General features: G+C 42.9%; 1 protein-coding gene across 4 annotated transcripts in view; it reads left to right on the top strand.

Annotated features, from left to right (window-relative positions):
- WDR62 (WD repeat domain 62) overlaps positions 1-15,922 on the top strand; it is a 47,915-nt gene that overhangs the window by 8,213 nt on the left and 23,780 nt on the right. For 3 of the 4 annotated variants that reach the window (XM_041737560.1, XM_041737557.1, XM_041737555.1), the window contains 6 exons: positions 633-690; positions 913-1,083; positions 1,870-2,007; positions 2,419-2,601; positions 4,126-4,286; positions 5,641-5,830. In XM_041737560.1, coding sequence (XP_041593494.1) covers positions 633-690; positions 913-1,083; positions 1,870-2,007; positions 2,419-2,601; positions 4,126-4,286; positions 5,641-5,830 — 901 coding nt within the window. The remainder of the gene's footprint in view (positions 1-632; positions 691-912; positions 1,084-1,869; positions 2,008-2,418; positions 2,602-4,125; positions 4,287-5,640; positions 5,831-15,922) is intronic. The other variant, XM_041737568.1, reaches the window with a different exon arrangement.

The raw sequence follows: 15,922 nt of genomic DNA, 5'->3' as shown, positions 1-15,922 counted from the left end.
ATTAACATAGATAAAAGGGAGAGGGAGAGGAAAACAACAGTGTAGTCTGGGAACCATGAAACTTGCTGCCAAGAAAACGTGCAAACTAGTCTAGTCATTCAGCCCTTGTGCAGGCTGGAGAGAAACATGTTGATTGTTCATGGGTTTTCCAGAATACTTTGTGTATTTAGCAATGGAGCACATGCTGCAGGCTGTCTCCTGTGCTGTCTTCCAGGCTCCTCCCCTCAGCGCCACCCCCATTGTTAGGCCAGATCTGTACCATTTCCTGCTCCTGAATTTCTCAGGGATACAGGATGGGTGGGGTCTCAGGGAGCCTACCCCCTGCTGAGGGAGAGAAAAGGAAGGTCCCTGTACAGTGACCACCCTATCTGGGTTTGGGGCCTTTGTTTTTTCCCCCATTTCCCTTTGCCACTGCTCCCCTACTGACAGCAGGTAAAGCAAGGAACGCACTGTGTGCTGTGCTGATCACACAGGCAGCATTGGCTCTATGGGAGCTGCTGGCACTCCCCTCTCCTGGCCTCTTTCAAGGCTTGGGAGCAAAAGGTGGGCAGAGTTGTGGGAGCACAGCCAGATGGGAGTCTGGCTGCCTGTCCTCCTTGAAACCAGTGACCAGCCCCTTTCCTTACTCCCAGGAAGTCTTTGAGTGCTCTGGCCTTCTCCCCTGATGGGAAGTACATAGTGACAGGGGAGGTGAGTTGTGATGGTGATTGGGTGGGAAGGGATCTTGGGATCGCTCCTTATACCCCTGCCTTATACCCTAGAATAGCTTCTTCCCAGGCCAGAAAGCCCCTTGGCAGATGGGGGTGGTGGCTTTTGGGCATGTCCTGGGGCAGTGCCAATTTCAGCCCTAATAGCCCTTCTAGCCCTGCCTGGTACACAACTTATCAGCAGTAATGGCCCCACCTTCCCCAGAACGGGCACAGGCCTGCGGTGCGCATCTGGGACGTGGATGAGAAGAGTCAAGTGGCAGAGATGCTGGGCCACAAGTATGGCGTGGCCTGTGTGGCCTTCTCCCCCAATATGAAGCACATTGTGTCCATGGGCTACCAGCACGACATGGTACTCAACGTCTGGGACTGGAAGGTGAGATGGCCGGTGGGAGTATGAGCAGGTAGCCAGCTGCCAGAGCACCCTGAGGCTCAGGCATTCAGCAAACGAAATGAGATAATTTGGTAAAGTGTTCATTTATCCAGAAAATATTTATTGAACACCTACTGTATGCTGGTCCCTGTTCTAGACATTGTGAGGCATATGACGAGCTCTCAACTAGTGGAGTTACATAATTATTTTCATGTCAACCAGCTGTGACCTTGAGCAAATGATTTGACTTCTGTGTGAGTCATCCTCATGTGTAAAATGGATATGCTAGCATCTACCTTATCGAGTTCTGAGAATTCAAGAAGTTGATACAAACTGGAAGACTGGATGTTGGAACAGCTAGGGGAGGACTTGGAGGTGCAGAAATGGGTACCAAGTCCTGGCTCTCCTCATAATCTGGTGTGTGATCTTGAGCACATGACTCCACCTCTCTGAGCCTGGAAGAGGTAGGGAGAAGCACCTTCCTAGCATCTAGGACTATTGAGAGGATTACATCCTGTGAAGGCTCAGCCATGTGTGATCTATAGAGGTTGGACTCTTGGGGAGAGCTCTGGAACTTACACGTGGAAACCTTTCCAAGCCTCAGTGTTCTCTGTATTGGGAATGATATGAGTGCCACACATAGGCTTTCCCATAAAGCAGCTCACTGGAGGACTCAAAGAAAAATGACTTGGAGCAGGGGAGGGTGGGGAGATGCAGGGCTGAGGGCAAAGGCACAAACGATCCAATGGGTAGGTGCTAGAGTGAACTTCTCTGCATTGATTCTTCCAGAAAGACATCGTGGTGGCTTCCAACAAAGTATCATGCAGGGTCATTGCTCTCTCCTTCTCAGAGGACAGCAGCTATTTTGTCACCGTAGGGAACCGACATGTGAGGTTCTGGTTCTTGGAAGTCTCCACAGAAGCAAAGGTAGGTTTCTGCCCCTGCCCCCTTAGCCAAGCCTGGGGAGTAACCACTGAGGGCAGTATGGACTCCTGTTTCTACCTGAGGTTTAGAGGCTGTGGTCTCAGAAGCTTTCTGGCCTCCGGTTCAGCTTCAGCTTCTGGGCTTCTCTCCAGGAGCTGTGAGGCCCTGCTGGGAAATATCTTCCCCACCCACTGACCCTGGGACCAGACCTCTTTCCTAGACTGCTGCCTTCCAGCCACTCTGCCTGGAAGTGTGTGCTGTTTTTTTCTTTCCTTCTCTTCCATTTGGCGGAATGTCTCAGAGTCCTTCTGTTTAGCTATGTGTCATATTCTCTGGTCGGGAGAGTTCCATGGTGACCTTGCTGTGGTCTAGGCCATGTGGACAGTGTCTTACTGTGCCCTGCTATGCCTCCAGGTGACGGGCACAGTTCCCCTCGTAGGGCGTTCGGGCATCCTGGGTGAGCTGCACAACAACATCTTCTGTGGTGTGGCTTGTGGCCGGGGCCAGATGGCAGGCAACACCTTCTGTGTGTCCTACTCGGGCCTCCTTTGCCAGTTCAATGAGAAGAGAGTGCTGGAGAAGTGGATCGACTTGAAGGTACACCACCCTCCCTCCTTGCCATCAGTGGGGAAAACACTCTTCCCAGGACATGTCTCAAGGGACACTCAATAATATCCCTACCTAGTAGCTGGTCCCACTAGCTCTGGGTTTGACTGCTCAGAAGTTGTGCTTGTGAGACTCTGGGTGAGTGAGTTTCCCTCCCTGGGACTCAGGTTCCTCATCTGTAAAATGGAAAATGTAAGGCTTTTAGCACAGGTTCCTCATCTGTAATCTGTAAAATGTAAGGACGCTTAGCACCATACCTGGTACCCTATAATGGGGTCAAGGCTATAATTGCTGTCCCATGACTGTTAGATCCAGTTCCCATTTCTCTTCACTGAGTTCTCTTAGCTGGTGGGATGACCTGATTGATGGATTGATTGATTGATTGATTGGATGACCGCATTTACAAAACAAACTAAGGGGGGATCCCTGGGTGGCTCAGCGGTTTGGTGCCTGCCTTCAGGCCAGGGCATGATCCTGGAGTCCTGGGATGTCCTACATAGGGTTCCCTGCATGGAGCCTGCTTCTCCCTCTGCCTGTGTCTCTGTCCCACCCCCCCATGAATAAGTAAATACATAAAAATATTAAAAAAAAAAAAAACAACTAAGGTATTATTGACTTAATGTTTCAGTCAAAAAAGACTATTAAAATATGTAACATTTTCTTTTTTTAAACATTTAAAATTAAAGGCTGATATATCTATAAATTGCAGAACCACATTTCTTCAGGATCTGAGGGTTTGAATCCACACTTTTCTTGTGTTCCCTCCTTTTCCTACTCCTTTTGTGGCTCTCTTCCAGAACTCACCTTTAAGGCTAATGGCACGGTGTAAGGCCTGTGGAAGAATTTGAAATTTCGTCTGTTTTTCCTAGTTGGTTAAACATCATTTTTTTTTTCTCATTTGAATCTTCTTTTTAGAACTTTAGCAGCTCAAGCAAGTCCAAAGCTTCCAACAGATGGACAGTTAGCCCCTGAGCAGTTGTCTTAAATGACTTATAAATTAAATCCCTCTAGATTTGGAAAAGCTCCTCTAATCTGTATCCAGAGGTCTGGCACTTCGTGCCCCTTCCATCTGTGTATCCTGGCAGGATAGATAGTCTGATAGTCTTTTCTGTATATAGTAACATTTTTCTGTGTTGCTTTGAAGTATCTCTATGAAGTTGTTTTTAAACAGTAGGGGAAAAACATAAGCCTCAAATTCAACCCTGGTACTGCATGTTACCTATCTGAAGTCACAAATTGCTGAACAGATTATTTTCCACAGACAGCTGAGTTCCTCTGTAGACAGTGATAACAGTTCTGTCACAGTTTGTGCCTCTGTCTGCCTGCTGGCACGTTTTCTCCAATAGTGACTGCCATCTCCTGACTTCAGAAGTTTAACATTTGCCAAAATGGGCTTCTCAAACCCAAGGAACTCTAAGGCTTCTCAGAGGCTGAATTCTGCTCTGTTAGTCCCTGTGTCTCTGAACTGGGCCACATGCAGCACCAAGTCCACTTGGGTCCCCTTTGCCCCCACAGGTCTCCTTATCTTCATGCCTCTGTGTCAGCCAGGAGCTCATCTTCTGCGGCTGCACAGATGGGATCGTCCGCATGTTCCAGGCCCACAGCCTGCAATACCTTGCAAACCTGCCGAAACCACACTACCTTGGGGTGGACGTGGCCCAGGCTCTGGAGCCCAGGTACTGCCTAGCACAGGGTAGGAGAGGGGCCCACGCAGAGTCTGTCTCCCGACATCCATTCGTGCATCAAGCTTCATGTACCTATCTGGCTGGCCCTGCGCTGGAAGGATAGAGCTATTACAAGGCAGCAAAATCTCTGCCACCATGAAGTCTGCAGTCTGGTGAGGGAGCTTGATGCCAAACAAGTTTACAAACAAGGTCATTTGAGATCGTCATAAATGCTTGGGTGAAATAAACCAGGAACTCAGGAAGGAATAGTGCCTGGGGGTCAGGCTATGTTGATTGGGAGCCAGAGGAAGTCTCTGGTGAGGAGGAGCCAGCTATGTGGAGAGGTAGGTCCTAATAGCAAGTATAAAGACCTGAAGGGGAAAGTTCCCTGGGCTTGGTGTGTTGCAGGTACAACTAGAGGCTGCATGGCCAGAGCTCATTGTGCCAGGGAGAATGTTAGGAGACTGGTCTGAACATTGATGGAAGCCTGCAGGGGAGCTTATAGTCTTTTCTGGGGTCATTGGGAAGCCACTGGAGATTGCAGGCGTTGGCATTAGTTATATGGTTGGCCTTAAGCATTAAATCCGTCTGGCTGCCATGTTGAAAGCAGGTTGAACGGCTGAGCTATGGTGTATCTTCCCCTTTGTTGTAAGGCTATTGGGGGCAAGGGCTACCTAACTGGGTGCTGGGTGCCTGGGGCTGCCTGTTTGTAAATTGCTGGACACTACCTCCTGGATACCTTTTCTGAGTGACACACAGTGTTGTGTTATAGTGACCAGGCCGCCCAGCCCCCCTGCCACCTTTGCCGTGTGTGCTTTAGTTTCCTCATCTGTGAAATATAGTACCTACCTCTCGTGGATACTAAGGATTCAGGATAGCTAAAGCTCTCTGATCGTCGCGTAGTAAGTGCTCAGTAAACTATAGCCTTTGTAGGGAGGCCCTAGGCCAGGGGACAGCACCCCAGCCCTGGCATAGGGACTTTTGGTCATGTATTGGTGAGGCCAGTGTGAGAGAACTAAGGTACATGCCCATTATCCTTCCATGCTCAGAAAAAGGATGGAGCTTGGGTTGGGTGAGATGAGGGAAGGTGAAAATTCAGATGTTCTCAGGGGCCAGGCAGGAACTTCCAGTTAACAACCACTGTACTAGAAGCAAAAGCAAAAGAAGAAGGAGAGAAGAAGTAGAGTTGAGAGTGGGAGATGAACCATCTCAATTATCATAAGGGATGGCATTGCCAAGCAAGAGGCAGCTTGAGTGTCACCAGAGGCAGCTGTCATTGATGGCAGCTTGAGTGTCACCAGAGGCAGCTGTCATTGATACTCACACTGCCATTGATGGCGACTGATAACCCATGTGGCCTTGTTAGCTTCCTCTTCTGCAGGAAGGCAGAAGCAGTCTACCCAGATACAGTGGCACTGACCTTCGACCCCATCCATCAGTGGCTGTCCTGCGTGTATAAGGACCACAGCATCTACATCTGGGACATCAAAGACATCAACAAAGTAGGCAAGATGTGGTCGGAGCTCTTCCACAGCTCCTACGTCTGGAACGTGGAGGTGAGCCCCCCTTCCTCTCTGCCCATGCTCAGCTCCCATCCGGGGCTCAGCTGGGGAAAGCTTCTGCAGTTTGGGGAACCCATTCAGCCATTCCTTCACAAGATACTCATGGGCCCCAACTTGGTGCCAGGTGCTGTTCTAGGTGCTGGGGACATTAGTTGGGAAGAAACTGACAAATGTCCTGCCGTGGTGGAGCTCACATTTGGGTGGGAGAGTAATCTCATACACATCATCAATGACAGCCAAGCAGCACTACCTCTCCAAAGAAAAATAAAACCAGGGGAAGAGAGACCAGGGGTGCTCTCTGAGGACGTGACCTTCAAGCAGAGACCTGCAGGGAGTGAGGGGCAGAGGCATGCAGCCACTTGGGAGGACCGTGGCAGGAGCGTGTGTACCTCATAGAGCTTGCTGTGGAGAGCTATTAGGTTAGTGCTCTTTCAAGTGTTGAAATTTTCGGAGAATGAGTCTTTGGGGGTGTTTTCATTCTCTAAAGCTGTTCTAAGTTTTCCTTGCAGATAAGACAACTGGCGGGGAAATAATTGTATTCTACCTCTTTTCCCTCCTGAAAATTTCATACTGTGAGGAACATTTATCCTAGAGAAATTATGTTTTCAGTGGCCAAGTGCAGAATTAGGAGAAATAACTCGATCCTTTTCAACAACCATTATTCAGCCCTTTGACTGTTCGAATCCATCTGCCTTTCATAGATCTGACATTTCTGTTGATAGCACTTTACTCAACAAGAATGTTTTTTAAGTAACTTTAAAATTTTATATATAAATATATTCTCCTTGAAAAAAGGGTGAAATGTTTCAAAGCTAAAGTCTGTTTTGATCTGCCCACCCCCCAATCCTGTTCACTTTCACCCTCACCTTTGTTATTAGTTTATTATGTGTTCTTTCAGTTCTTTTTCCTTTGCATTTGCCTATTATTTATGTGTATTTGTCTCCTCAACAAAAATATCTGTGGGTGCATCTTTTTATCAGTTCTGGAAAGAACAGCCAGTACAGATTTAAAAATTGCCTCTACCCCATTCTTTCTCTTCTTCTGCAACTCCTAATGTCCTAACCCTCTTTGTCCTTCAATTTTTTTTTTTTAAATAACAGATCTAGAAAATCATACAAAGGAAATGTACAGTTTATTGATAATTGCTAGGAGCTATTGATGCTCAATGCCTAGATCCATCTATTCCTTGGGGGTTGCAATATGGTGATATTCTAATTCTATCATTTCTTTTTATTAGTTGGACTACTTATATGAAGAAACACTTCCCCTCATCTACCATTTGGTCACCCAGTGGTACACTTCATATAGGAAAGGCAGGATAAATGCTTGATTCTTTCCCTTTATTTACCAGTTTTCAAGATAATGAATTGGTTCCCTGTCCTCTGAAGGTAACTAGTTGTTTTTATTTAATATCATTATACACTCATATGTAAATATATTGGATATATTTTAATCCATTGCAATTATTAACATTATGGAAGCTCAAATTGTCCCATCTTTGACCATTGGGAGCCTCTTCAAGTTGGCTTCTGAGTCCTCTGGACATGACCCTTGTAGTCTTTCTTTGGTAGCTACCTTTTGTTTTTTGAGATGACAAGATATTCCAGCTTCATCTTGTACATTTCCTATCCCAGACTGGAATCAATCATTTCTTAAAGAAGCCCTAAGTTTTGGTTTCAAGTTGTATTGGTACTTCAAATTCATAGTCTGAATGTTGGGGATGTTCATAGGTATTAGACTGATCCTTCCAGAATGCTAAAGACACGGGGGATGATGGAATTAGAATATCCCGTTAATCATTTATTTATTCTCACATTATGTGTACAACAGTCTAAGAATGACAATTACTCAATTTTAAAAAGAGTTAAATAATTTTTTTTTGTATATGTTCTCCATTCTCTCCCAATTTTAAAAAATAGTTATTCAACATCTATGTGACCTGCTCATGTAGCCATTATATACCATGTTCTCTTCCTTCTGACCCCATTTATTTAGGGGAGTATAAGTGTACATATGTATTGTGTTAAAATACAGATAGCATAAAATTTGCCATTTATTATTTGTTTTGAGAGAGTGTATGCATGCATGCTTGCACATGCAGGTTCAGGGGAAGGAGCAGAGGGAGAGTGAGGGAGAAAATCTTAAGCAGACTGCAGGATCAGTGTAGAGCCCAATGTAGGGCTCAATCTCATGACACTGAGATCACAACCTAAACCGAAATTAAGAGTCAGACACTTAACTGACTGACCCACCCAGACCCCCCTAAATCATTTTAAAATGTACAATTCAGTGGCATTTAGTACACTCATAGTGTTATACAACCATCCCCATTATCTAGTTCTAGAACATTTTCATCACTCTAAAAGGAAACTCTGTACCCATTAACCAATCATTCCCTATTCCCGTTGCCCCAGCCCTAACCTGCTTTCTATTGGTATGGATTTGCCTGTTCTAAATATTTCATACAAATGGAATGATAGAATATGTGGACTTTGTGTCTGGCTTCTTTCCCTTATTATGTTTTCAAAGTTTTGGGTCTTGGTTTTTAAGATTTTTAATTATTTGAGAGAGAGAGAGAGCACAAGCAAGGAGAGGAGCAGAGGGAGAAGCAGACTCCCCACTGAGCAGGCAACCCGATGTGGGGCTCAATCTCAGGACTCTAAGGCCATGGCCCGAGCTGAAGTTAGACACTTAACCAACTGAGCCACCCAGACACCTCTCTTTTTAAGGTTTGTCTGTGTTGTAATGTTTCAGTACTTTATTCCTTTATAAGGTTGAATAATATTCCATTGTGCAGATATATCACATTTTATTCATCTGTTCATCAGTTGGTGGACATTTGTGTTGTTTCTACCTTTTGGCTATTATGAATAGTACTGCTATGAATGTTCATGTATAAGCTTTGAATATCTGGTTTCAGTTCTTTTGGGTATATACCCATGAGCAGAATTGCTGGGCCATATGGTAAATCTTGTTAGCTTTTTGAGGAACCATCAAACTTTTCCATAGCAGCTGCACCATTTTACATTCCCTTTTTTTTTTAATTTATTTAAATAATCTCTGTACTCCAATAGGGTTCAAACTCATGGCCCTGAGATTGAGAGTCATACACTTCCTTTTTTCTTTTTAAAGATTTCATTTATTCATGAGAGACAGAGAGAGAGGAGCAGAGACAGAGGCAGAGGAAGACACAGGCTTCTTGCAAGGAGCCTGATGTGGAACTCAATCCTGGATCCCAGGATCACGCCCTGAGCCAAAAGCAGATGCCCAATTGCTGAGCCACCCAGGCATCCCAAGAGTGATACACTTCCAACTGAGCCAGCCAGGCACCCCTCACCATTTTACATTACCACCAGTGATGTATGAGAATTCCGATTTCTCTACATTCTTACCAGCACGAGTTTTTTTGATTTTTGCTTTAAATTATAGCTATCTTAGTGTTTGTGAAGTGGTACTATATTGTGGTTTTGACTTGCATTTCCCTAATGGTTAGTGATGTTGAACCTCTTTTCATATACTAGTTGGTAATTTGTATATCTTTGAAGAAATGTGTATTCAAATTTTTTGCCCATTTTTTACTTGGGTTGTTTGTCTTCCTGTTGAATTGTAAGAGTTCTTTATATATTCTGGATACTAGACCCTATTAGATATATGCTTTGCAAATATTTTCTCTCATTTTTTGTTATCTTTTCACTTTTTTTGATGGTATCCTTTGATGTACAGAGGTTTTTAATTTTTTTTTTTTTAATCCCAGGGATCCCATAGGTTTTTAATTTTGATGAAGTCTAATTTATCTATTTTTTTCTTTTGTTGCTTGTATCTTTGGTGTCATAGCTATAAAGAACCATTGCTAAATCCACAATCATGAAGATTTGCTTTTCCTTTAAGAGTTTTATTGTTTTAGGGGCTCCTGGGTGGCTCAGTCAGTTAAAAGTGTCCGACTCTCCATCTCAGCTCAGGTCTTGATCTCAGAGTTAGGATCAGGTCCCATGTTGGGCTCCATGCTGGAGCACTTTAAAAAAAAAAAAGTTTGGGGGATCCTGGTGGCTCAGTGGTTTAGTGCCTGCCTTTGGTCCAGGGCGTGATCCTGGAGTCCCGGGATCAAGTCCCACATCAGGCTCCCTGCATGGAGCCTGCTTCTCCCTCTGCCTGTCTCTCTCTCTCTCTCTCTCTCTCTTCCTCTCTGTCTCTCATGAATAAATAAATAAATAAATCTTCAAAAAAATAAAAAGTTTCATTGTTTTAGCTCTTCCATTTATGTCTTTGATCTCTTTTGAGTTAATTTTTTTTTTTAATTTTTTAAATTTATTTATGATAGTCACACAGAGAGAGAGAGAGAGGCAGAGACACAGGCAGAGGGAGAAGCAGGCTCCATGCACCGGGAGCCCGACGTGGGATTTGATCCCGGGTCTCCAGGATCGTGCCCTGGGCCAAAGGCAGGCGCCAAACCGCTGTGCCACCCAGGGATCCCTGAGTTAATTTTTTTTTTAAGATTTTATTTATTTATTCATGAGAGACACACAGAGAGGCGAAGACACAGGCAGAGGGAGAAGCAGGCTCCATGCAGGGAGCCTGATGTGGGACTCGATCCCAGGTCTCTAATATCATGCCCTGGGCTGAGGACAGCGCTAAACCGCTGAGCCACTGGGGCTGCCTCTTGAGTTAATTTTTGTATATACTTGATGCAGAGGTCCAACTCCATTATTTTGCATTTGTTTTGTTTTTTAAGATTTTATTTATTCAGGAGAGACACAGAGAGAGGCAGAGACATAGGCAGAGGGAGAAGCAGGCTCCCTGCAGGGAGTCTGATGCAGGACTCCATCCCCAGATAGGAGTCACACCCTGAGCCAAAGGCAGCTCAACCACTAAACCACCCAGGTGTCCCTAACAACTTTGAGATTTGTTTGTTTGATCAATATTCATTTGAGTATTTGGGATCTCTTACAATTCCATATGAATTTTATTTTTATTTTATTTTTTTAGTTTTTTTTTTTCCATATGAATTTTAGGATCATGTTTTCCATTTCTGGGGAAAAGAAAAAAGACTGTTTATCTCCATTGTAATCTTTATTTTCTTCTTCCTTTTAGCTTTTGGTTTAGTTTGCTCTTGTTTTTCTGGTTTCTTAAGGTGAGACATTCTTGATTTAAGATTTTTTTTAATTTTGAGAGAGTGCACACACAATGGGAGGGGAACAGAGGGAGGGATAATCCCAGAGGAAGGGAGAATCTCTGGGCCAATTGTGGAGCTCAACATGGGGCTCCATCCCATGACCCCAAGATCACAATCTGAGCCAAAACCAAGAGTTGAACATTTAACTGTGCCACCCAGGCGCATCTGAGATGATGATGATGATGGTGATGATGATGATAACCATTATCTTTTTTTTAAGATGGGATTTTTTTTAAGATTTTATTTTTTTATTTGAGAGAGAGAAAGAGAAAGCATGGGCAGGGAGAGGGGCAGAGGGAGAAGCAGACTCCTAACTGAGCATGGAGCCCAATGAGGAGCTCAGTCCTAGGACTCTGGGGTCATGACCTGAGCCAAAGACAGACACTTAACCAACTGAGCCACCCAGACGCCTGTTTTAAAAAAAAAAAAATTTTTTTTTTTTTTAATTCATTAGAGAGAATGAGCTAGGGAGGGGCAGAGGGAGAAGCAGATACCCTGCTGAACAAGGAGTGGACTCAGGACTCTGGGATCATGACCTGAGCTGAGGTAGACACTTAACCAACTGAGCACCCAGGAGCCCCAATCTGCTTTTTTTTTTAAAAGATTAAAGATTATTTATTTATTCATAAGAGACACAGAGAGGCAGAGACATAAGCAGAGGGAGAAGCAGGCTCCGTGCAGGAAGCCCAATGTGGGACTCGATCCCAGGACTCCAGGATCACATTCTGAGCCTAAGACAGACACTCAACTGCTGAGCCTCCTAGGCGTCCTGTCAACCTGCTTTTCTAATGTAGGCATTTAGAGCTGTAAGTTTCTCTCTGAGTGTTGCTTTTGCTGCATGCCATGATTTTGGTATATGTGTTTTCATTTTCATTTGTCTCACAGTATTTTCTAATTTCTCTTTGATCGCTTCTTTGACCCATTGATTGTGTAAAAGTGTATGGTTTAATATTTATGTATTTGTTAATTCTCCAAATTTCCTACTGTTATTTGTAATTTCATTCCAATTGTGGTTGGAGAAGATATCTTGTATGATTACAGTTTTTTTAAATGTATTGACTTATTTTGTTACCTAATGTGTGGTCTGTTCTGGAGAATGCTCCATGTTCACTTGAGAACATGGATTTTGCTGTTATTGGGTGGCATAGTCTTTATACATTTGTTAATCTGTTTGGTTTATAGTGTTTTTTGCAGGCCTCTGTTTCCTTATTGATAATTTCCCTAGAGCTGTCTTTTTTTTTTCTTTTTTTTAAGATTTTATTTATTTATTTATGAGAGACAGAGAGAGAGAGAGAGGCAGAATCACAGGCAGAGAGAGAAGCAGGCTCCATGCAGGGAGCCCGATGTGGGCCTCCATCCCAGGACTCTGGGATCACGCCCTGAGCCCAAGGCAGATGCTAAACCGCTGAGCCACCCAGGGATCCCAAAACTTTTTTTTTTTTTTAAGGATTTTATTTATTCATGAGACACAGAGAGAGGCAGAGATATAGGCAGAGGGAGAAGCAGGCTCCCTGCAGGGAGTCTGATGTGGGACTCAGTCCCCAGATAGCGATCACACCCTGAGCCAAAGGCAGATGCTTAACCAACTGAGCCACCTAGGTTCCCCCTCTCCTTCATGTTTATTTATTTTTTTTATTTTTTAAGATTTTATTTATTTATTCATGAGAGACACAGAGAGAGAGAGGCAGAGACACAGGCAGAGGGAGAAGCAGGTTCCATGCAGGGAGCCCGATGTGGGACTTGATCCCTGGTCTCCAGAATTGCCCTGGGCCGAAGGCGGCGCTAAACCGCTGAGCCACCTGGGTTGCCCACTCCTTCATGTTTAAGGGGTAGTTTTGGAAGGGAGAAGAAATGTGTGGGAAATATCGGAAAGGGAGACAGAACATAAAGACTCCTAACTCTGGGAAACGAACTAGGGGTGGTGGAAGGGGAGGAGGGTGGGGGGTGGGGGTGAATGGGTGACGGGCACTGAGGGGGGCACTTGACGGGATGAGCACTGGGTGTTATTCTGTATGTTGGCAAATCGAACACCAATAAAAAATAAATTTATTATAAAAAAAATAAAGGGTAGTTTTGCGAGGTACAGAATTCTTGGTTAACAATTTTTTGTCTGTAGTACTTTAAATATGTTGTCCCTGCCTTCTGGTTTCTATGGTTTCTGTTGAGACACCAACTGTTAATTTTATTGAAGATCCTTTGTATGGAATAAGTCATCTATCTCTTGTTGCTTTCAAGATTTTGTCTGGCTTTTGGCTTCAGTAATTTGTGATGTGTCTTGACATGAATCTTTTTTAGTCTGTTTATCCTGCTTGGAGTTTTTTCAGCTTCTTGTGTTGATACATGTCTTACATCAAATTTGAGAAGTTTTAGCCTCTATTTTTTTCAAATATTTTCAAATATTTTTTTGTGCCTCTTTCTTTCTAGACTTCTATGTGTGTATGTTGATGTTCTCTGTGGTCTTCTGTAGGTTCCTTAGGTTCTAATCATTTTTCTTAAAATTTTTTCATTCTGATCCTTAGACTGGGTAATTTCAATTGACCTATTTTTGCTTCACTGATTCATTCTTTTGCTCACTAAATTTGCAGTTGAACCCTACTGAATTTTTATTTTAGTTATTATACTTTACAGCTCTAGATTTCTATTTGGTTCCTTTTTAAAATTTTTTTTGATATTCCATATTTGATGTGACATTGTTCTTCTGGTTTCCTTTAGTTCTTTGTCCACAATTTCCTTGATCTTTTTCAGTATTTTTAAGACAGTTGATTTAAATTCTTTGTTTAATAAGTCCAATCTGGGCTTCCTCAGGCAGTTTCTCTTAATTTTTGTTTTCCTATGAATGGGCTGTGCTTTCTTCTTTTCTTCTCTTTCATTATTTTTTTGTTGAAAACTGGGTATTTTGACTATTATAATGTGATGACTGGCAATCAAATTCTCCTCCCCGCTAGGGTTTGTTATGTGGGTTGTAATTGTTTAGTGATTTTTCTGAACTACTTTTGTAAAGATTGTATTCTTTTTCATGTGTGGTCACTGAAGTCTCTTTTCCATTATCTGAGTAGTCAGCTAATGATTTTACAGTAGTTTCCTTAAATGTCAAAATTCAGCAGCTTCTTTCTTTCTTTTTTAAGCTCCTCCTGGTTATTGTAAGTTAGATTCGGGGTTCTGAAAAAGTTGATTCTGATAGTTTTTTTCCAGCTTAAGGTTGCTTTGGTGGAGGGATAGTTTTTGGAGTTCCCTACTGTGCCATTTTCAGTGATGTCACTTGACCCATATTTATTCTTTGTTCTACAAGTAACAGATATTTACATACAGATATTTGTTGACATCTCCAGTTGTTTTTGTAGTTCAGAGTTCATTCTTTGGAAGACTTGTCAGGAACGGTTCATGAGCCACCCAGGCATCCTTTATTTCTGGTTTTTCTAATTGTGATTTAGGTTGCTATCCATATCTCAGATCATTTTCTTAATGTCTTCTAGCTTATCTTGAAATAGTAAGTTACAGTTTTGATTTGTTTTGTGGAAATATGTTTCTGGTGTGCTTTATTTCTTTTCCTTTTATTTTAACTTTGTTTGGGACTTGAGTTTGGTCCTTTTTTTGTTTTCCTTTTTATGTAATACTGGTTTTTCCGAATTTTTAGAAGTTGGTATAGTTGGCGTGCCTGGCATGAGACTTCATCTGGGATTGTGAGGTTGAGCTCCATCTTGGGTATAGACATTCCTTAAAAAACAAAACAAAACACAGAAGTTGGTGTTCAGAACATTTCCTACTTCTCAGGAAAAGATTCCATCTTCCATGATTTTTATACTGTTTAAAAAAATATGGCAGCTTGCCTTTTGATATTTCCTTGTTATGTTCCTGTTTATGTGTACCTCTACTCTGTTCTAAGCCTTCCCTTTACTCTGGCTCTCCTGGCTCTCTCTTGATCAGTTTTGTTTCCACTCAGTAGTTTGCCCTCAGGATAGGCCTTTGTCCTCAAAGAGAGCCCTGGCAGGTCAGTTTTGAGTTTATGGGCTTCACTGCTCCTGGACTTCTAAATGCCAAACCTGGCACTCAATTACTATTGAAGAAGATGAAACCCTCCTGATTTGATTCACATCTCAGCTCCTAAAAGCTCCCTCACTGACCTAGCAATATCAACTATTTCTTCAAACTCCCCTTCAGACCTAACTGCCAAACCTTGCAGTTAAACCACTATTGGAGAGGATAAAACCCTCCCAATTTAAACTGTTCAGTTTGGCCTGTTGTACCTTCCCATGAATACCTGTTGGCTACTTTGGGTTATCCTTTGTTGGATCTGTCAGGGTCTTCATTGCTTCCCTCTACTTTCTCTCATACACATGTTGATGATGTGTAGATCTTATGACTAGAGATAGTTTGTCCCTACCTGCTTATCTTTTGGGAGTTAAGAGGATATCTTATCACCTAGTTTTGCTGTATTGTTGTTCATGTGCTTTTGGTCACTCATTTTTATGTGGGGATTTTTAAAATTTAATCATTTGGAAAGTGCATGTGTGCGAGTTGGGGGAGGGACAGAGGGAGAGAATCTTCAAGCAGACTCAAGCTGAGTGCAGAGTCTGAGGCAGGGCTCGGCCCTATGACCCTGAGATCATGACCTGAGCCAAAACCAAGAGTCGAATGTTTAACCAACTGAGCCACCTAGGTGCCTTGTGTGGGTTTTTTAGATTAAAAAAAAATCTATGCTGCTGCTATTATCATCTCAGAACTCAGTATTCCATATTTTGAAATTCCTTTATATGTTATTTCTCTGACTCTGAGCTGTATTTTGTTTTTAGAAATAGTTCTGTTTTGTTCTTTTTCAGGTTTGCTTGGTTATTTTTTCTAGTTTATGGTTGACTACTCTTACTTTTGTCAAAGTTCTTCTATTTCTTTAAACACATTAAACAGAGTTATTTTATTTT

The sequence above is a fragment of the Vulpes lagopus genome, chromosome 2 (genome assembly GCF_018345385.1).
Source record: "Vulpes lagopus strain Blue_001 chromosome 2, ASM1834538v1, whole genome shotgun sequence".
Taxonomy (NCBI): domain Eukaryota; kingdom Metazoa; phylum Chordata; class Mammalia; order Carnivora; family Canidae; genus Vulpes; species Vulpes lagopus.
This window is presented reverse-complemented; position numbering and strand designations above follow the sequence as displayed.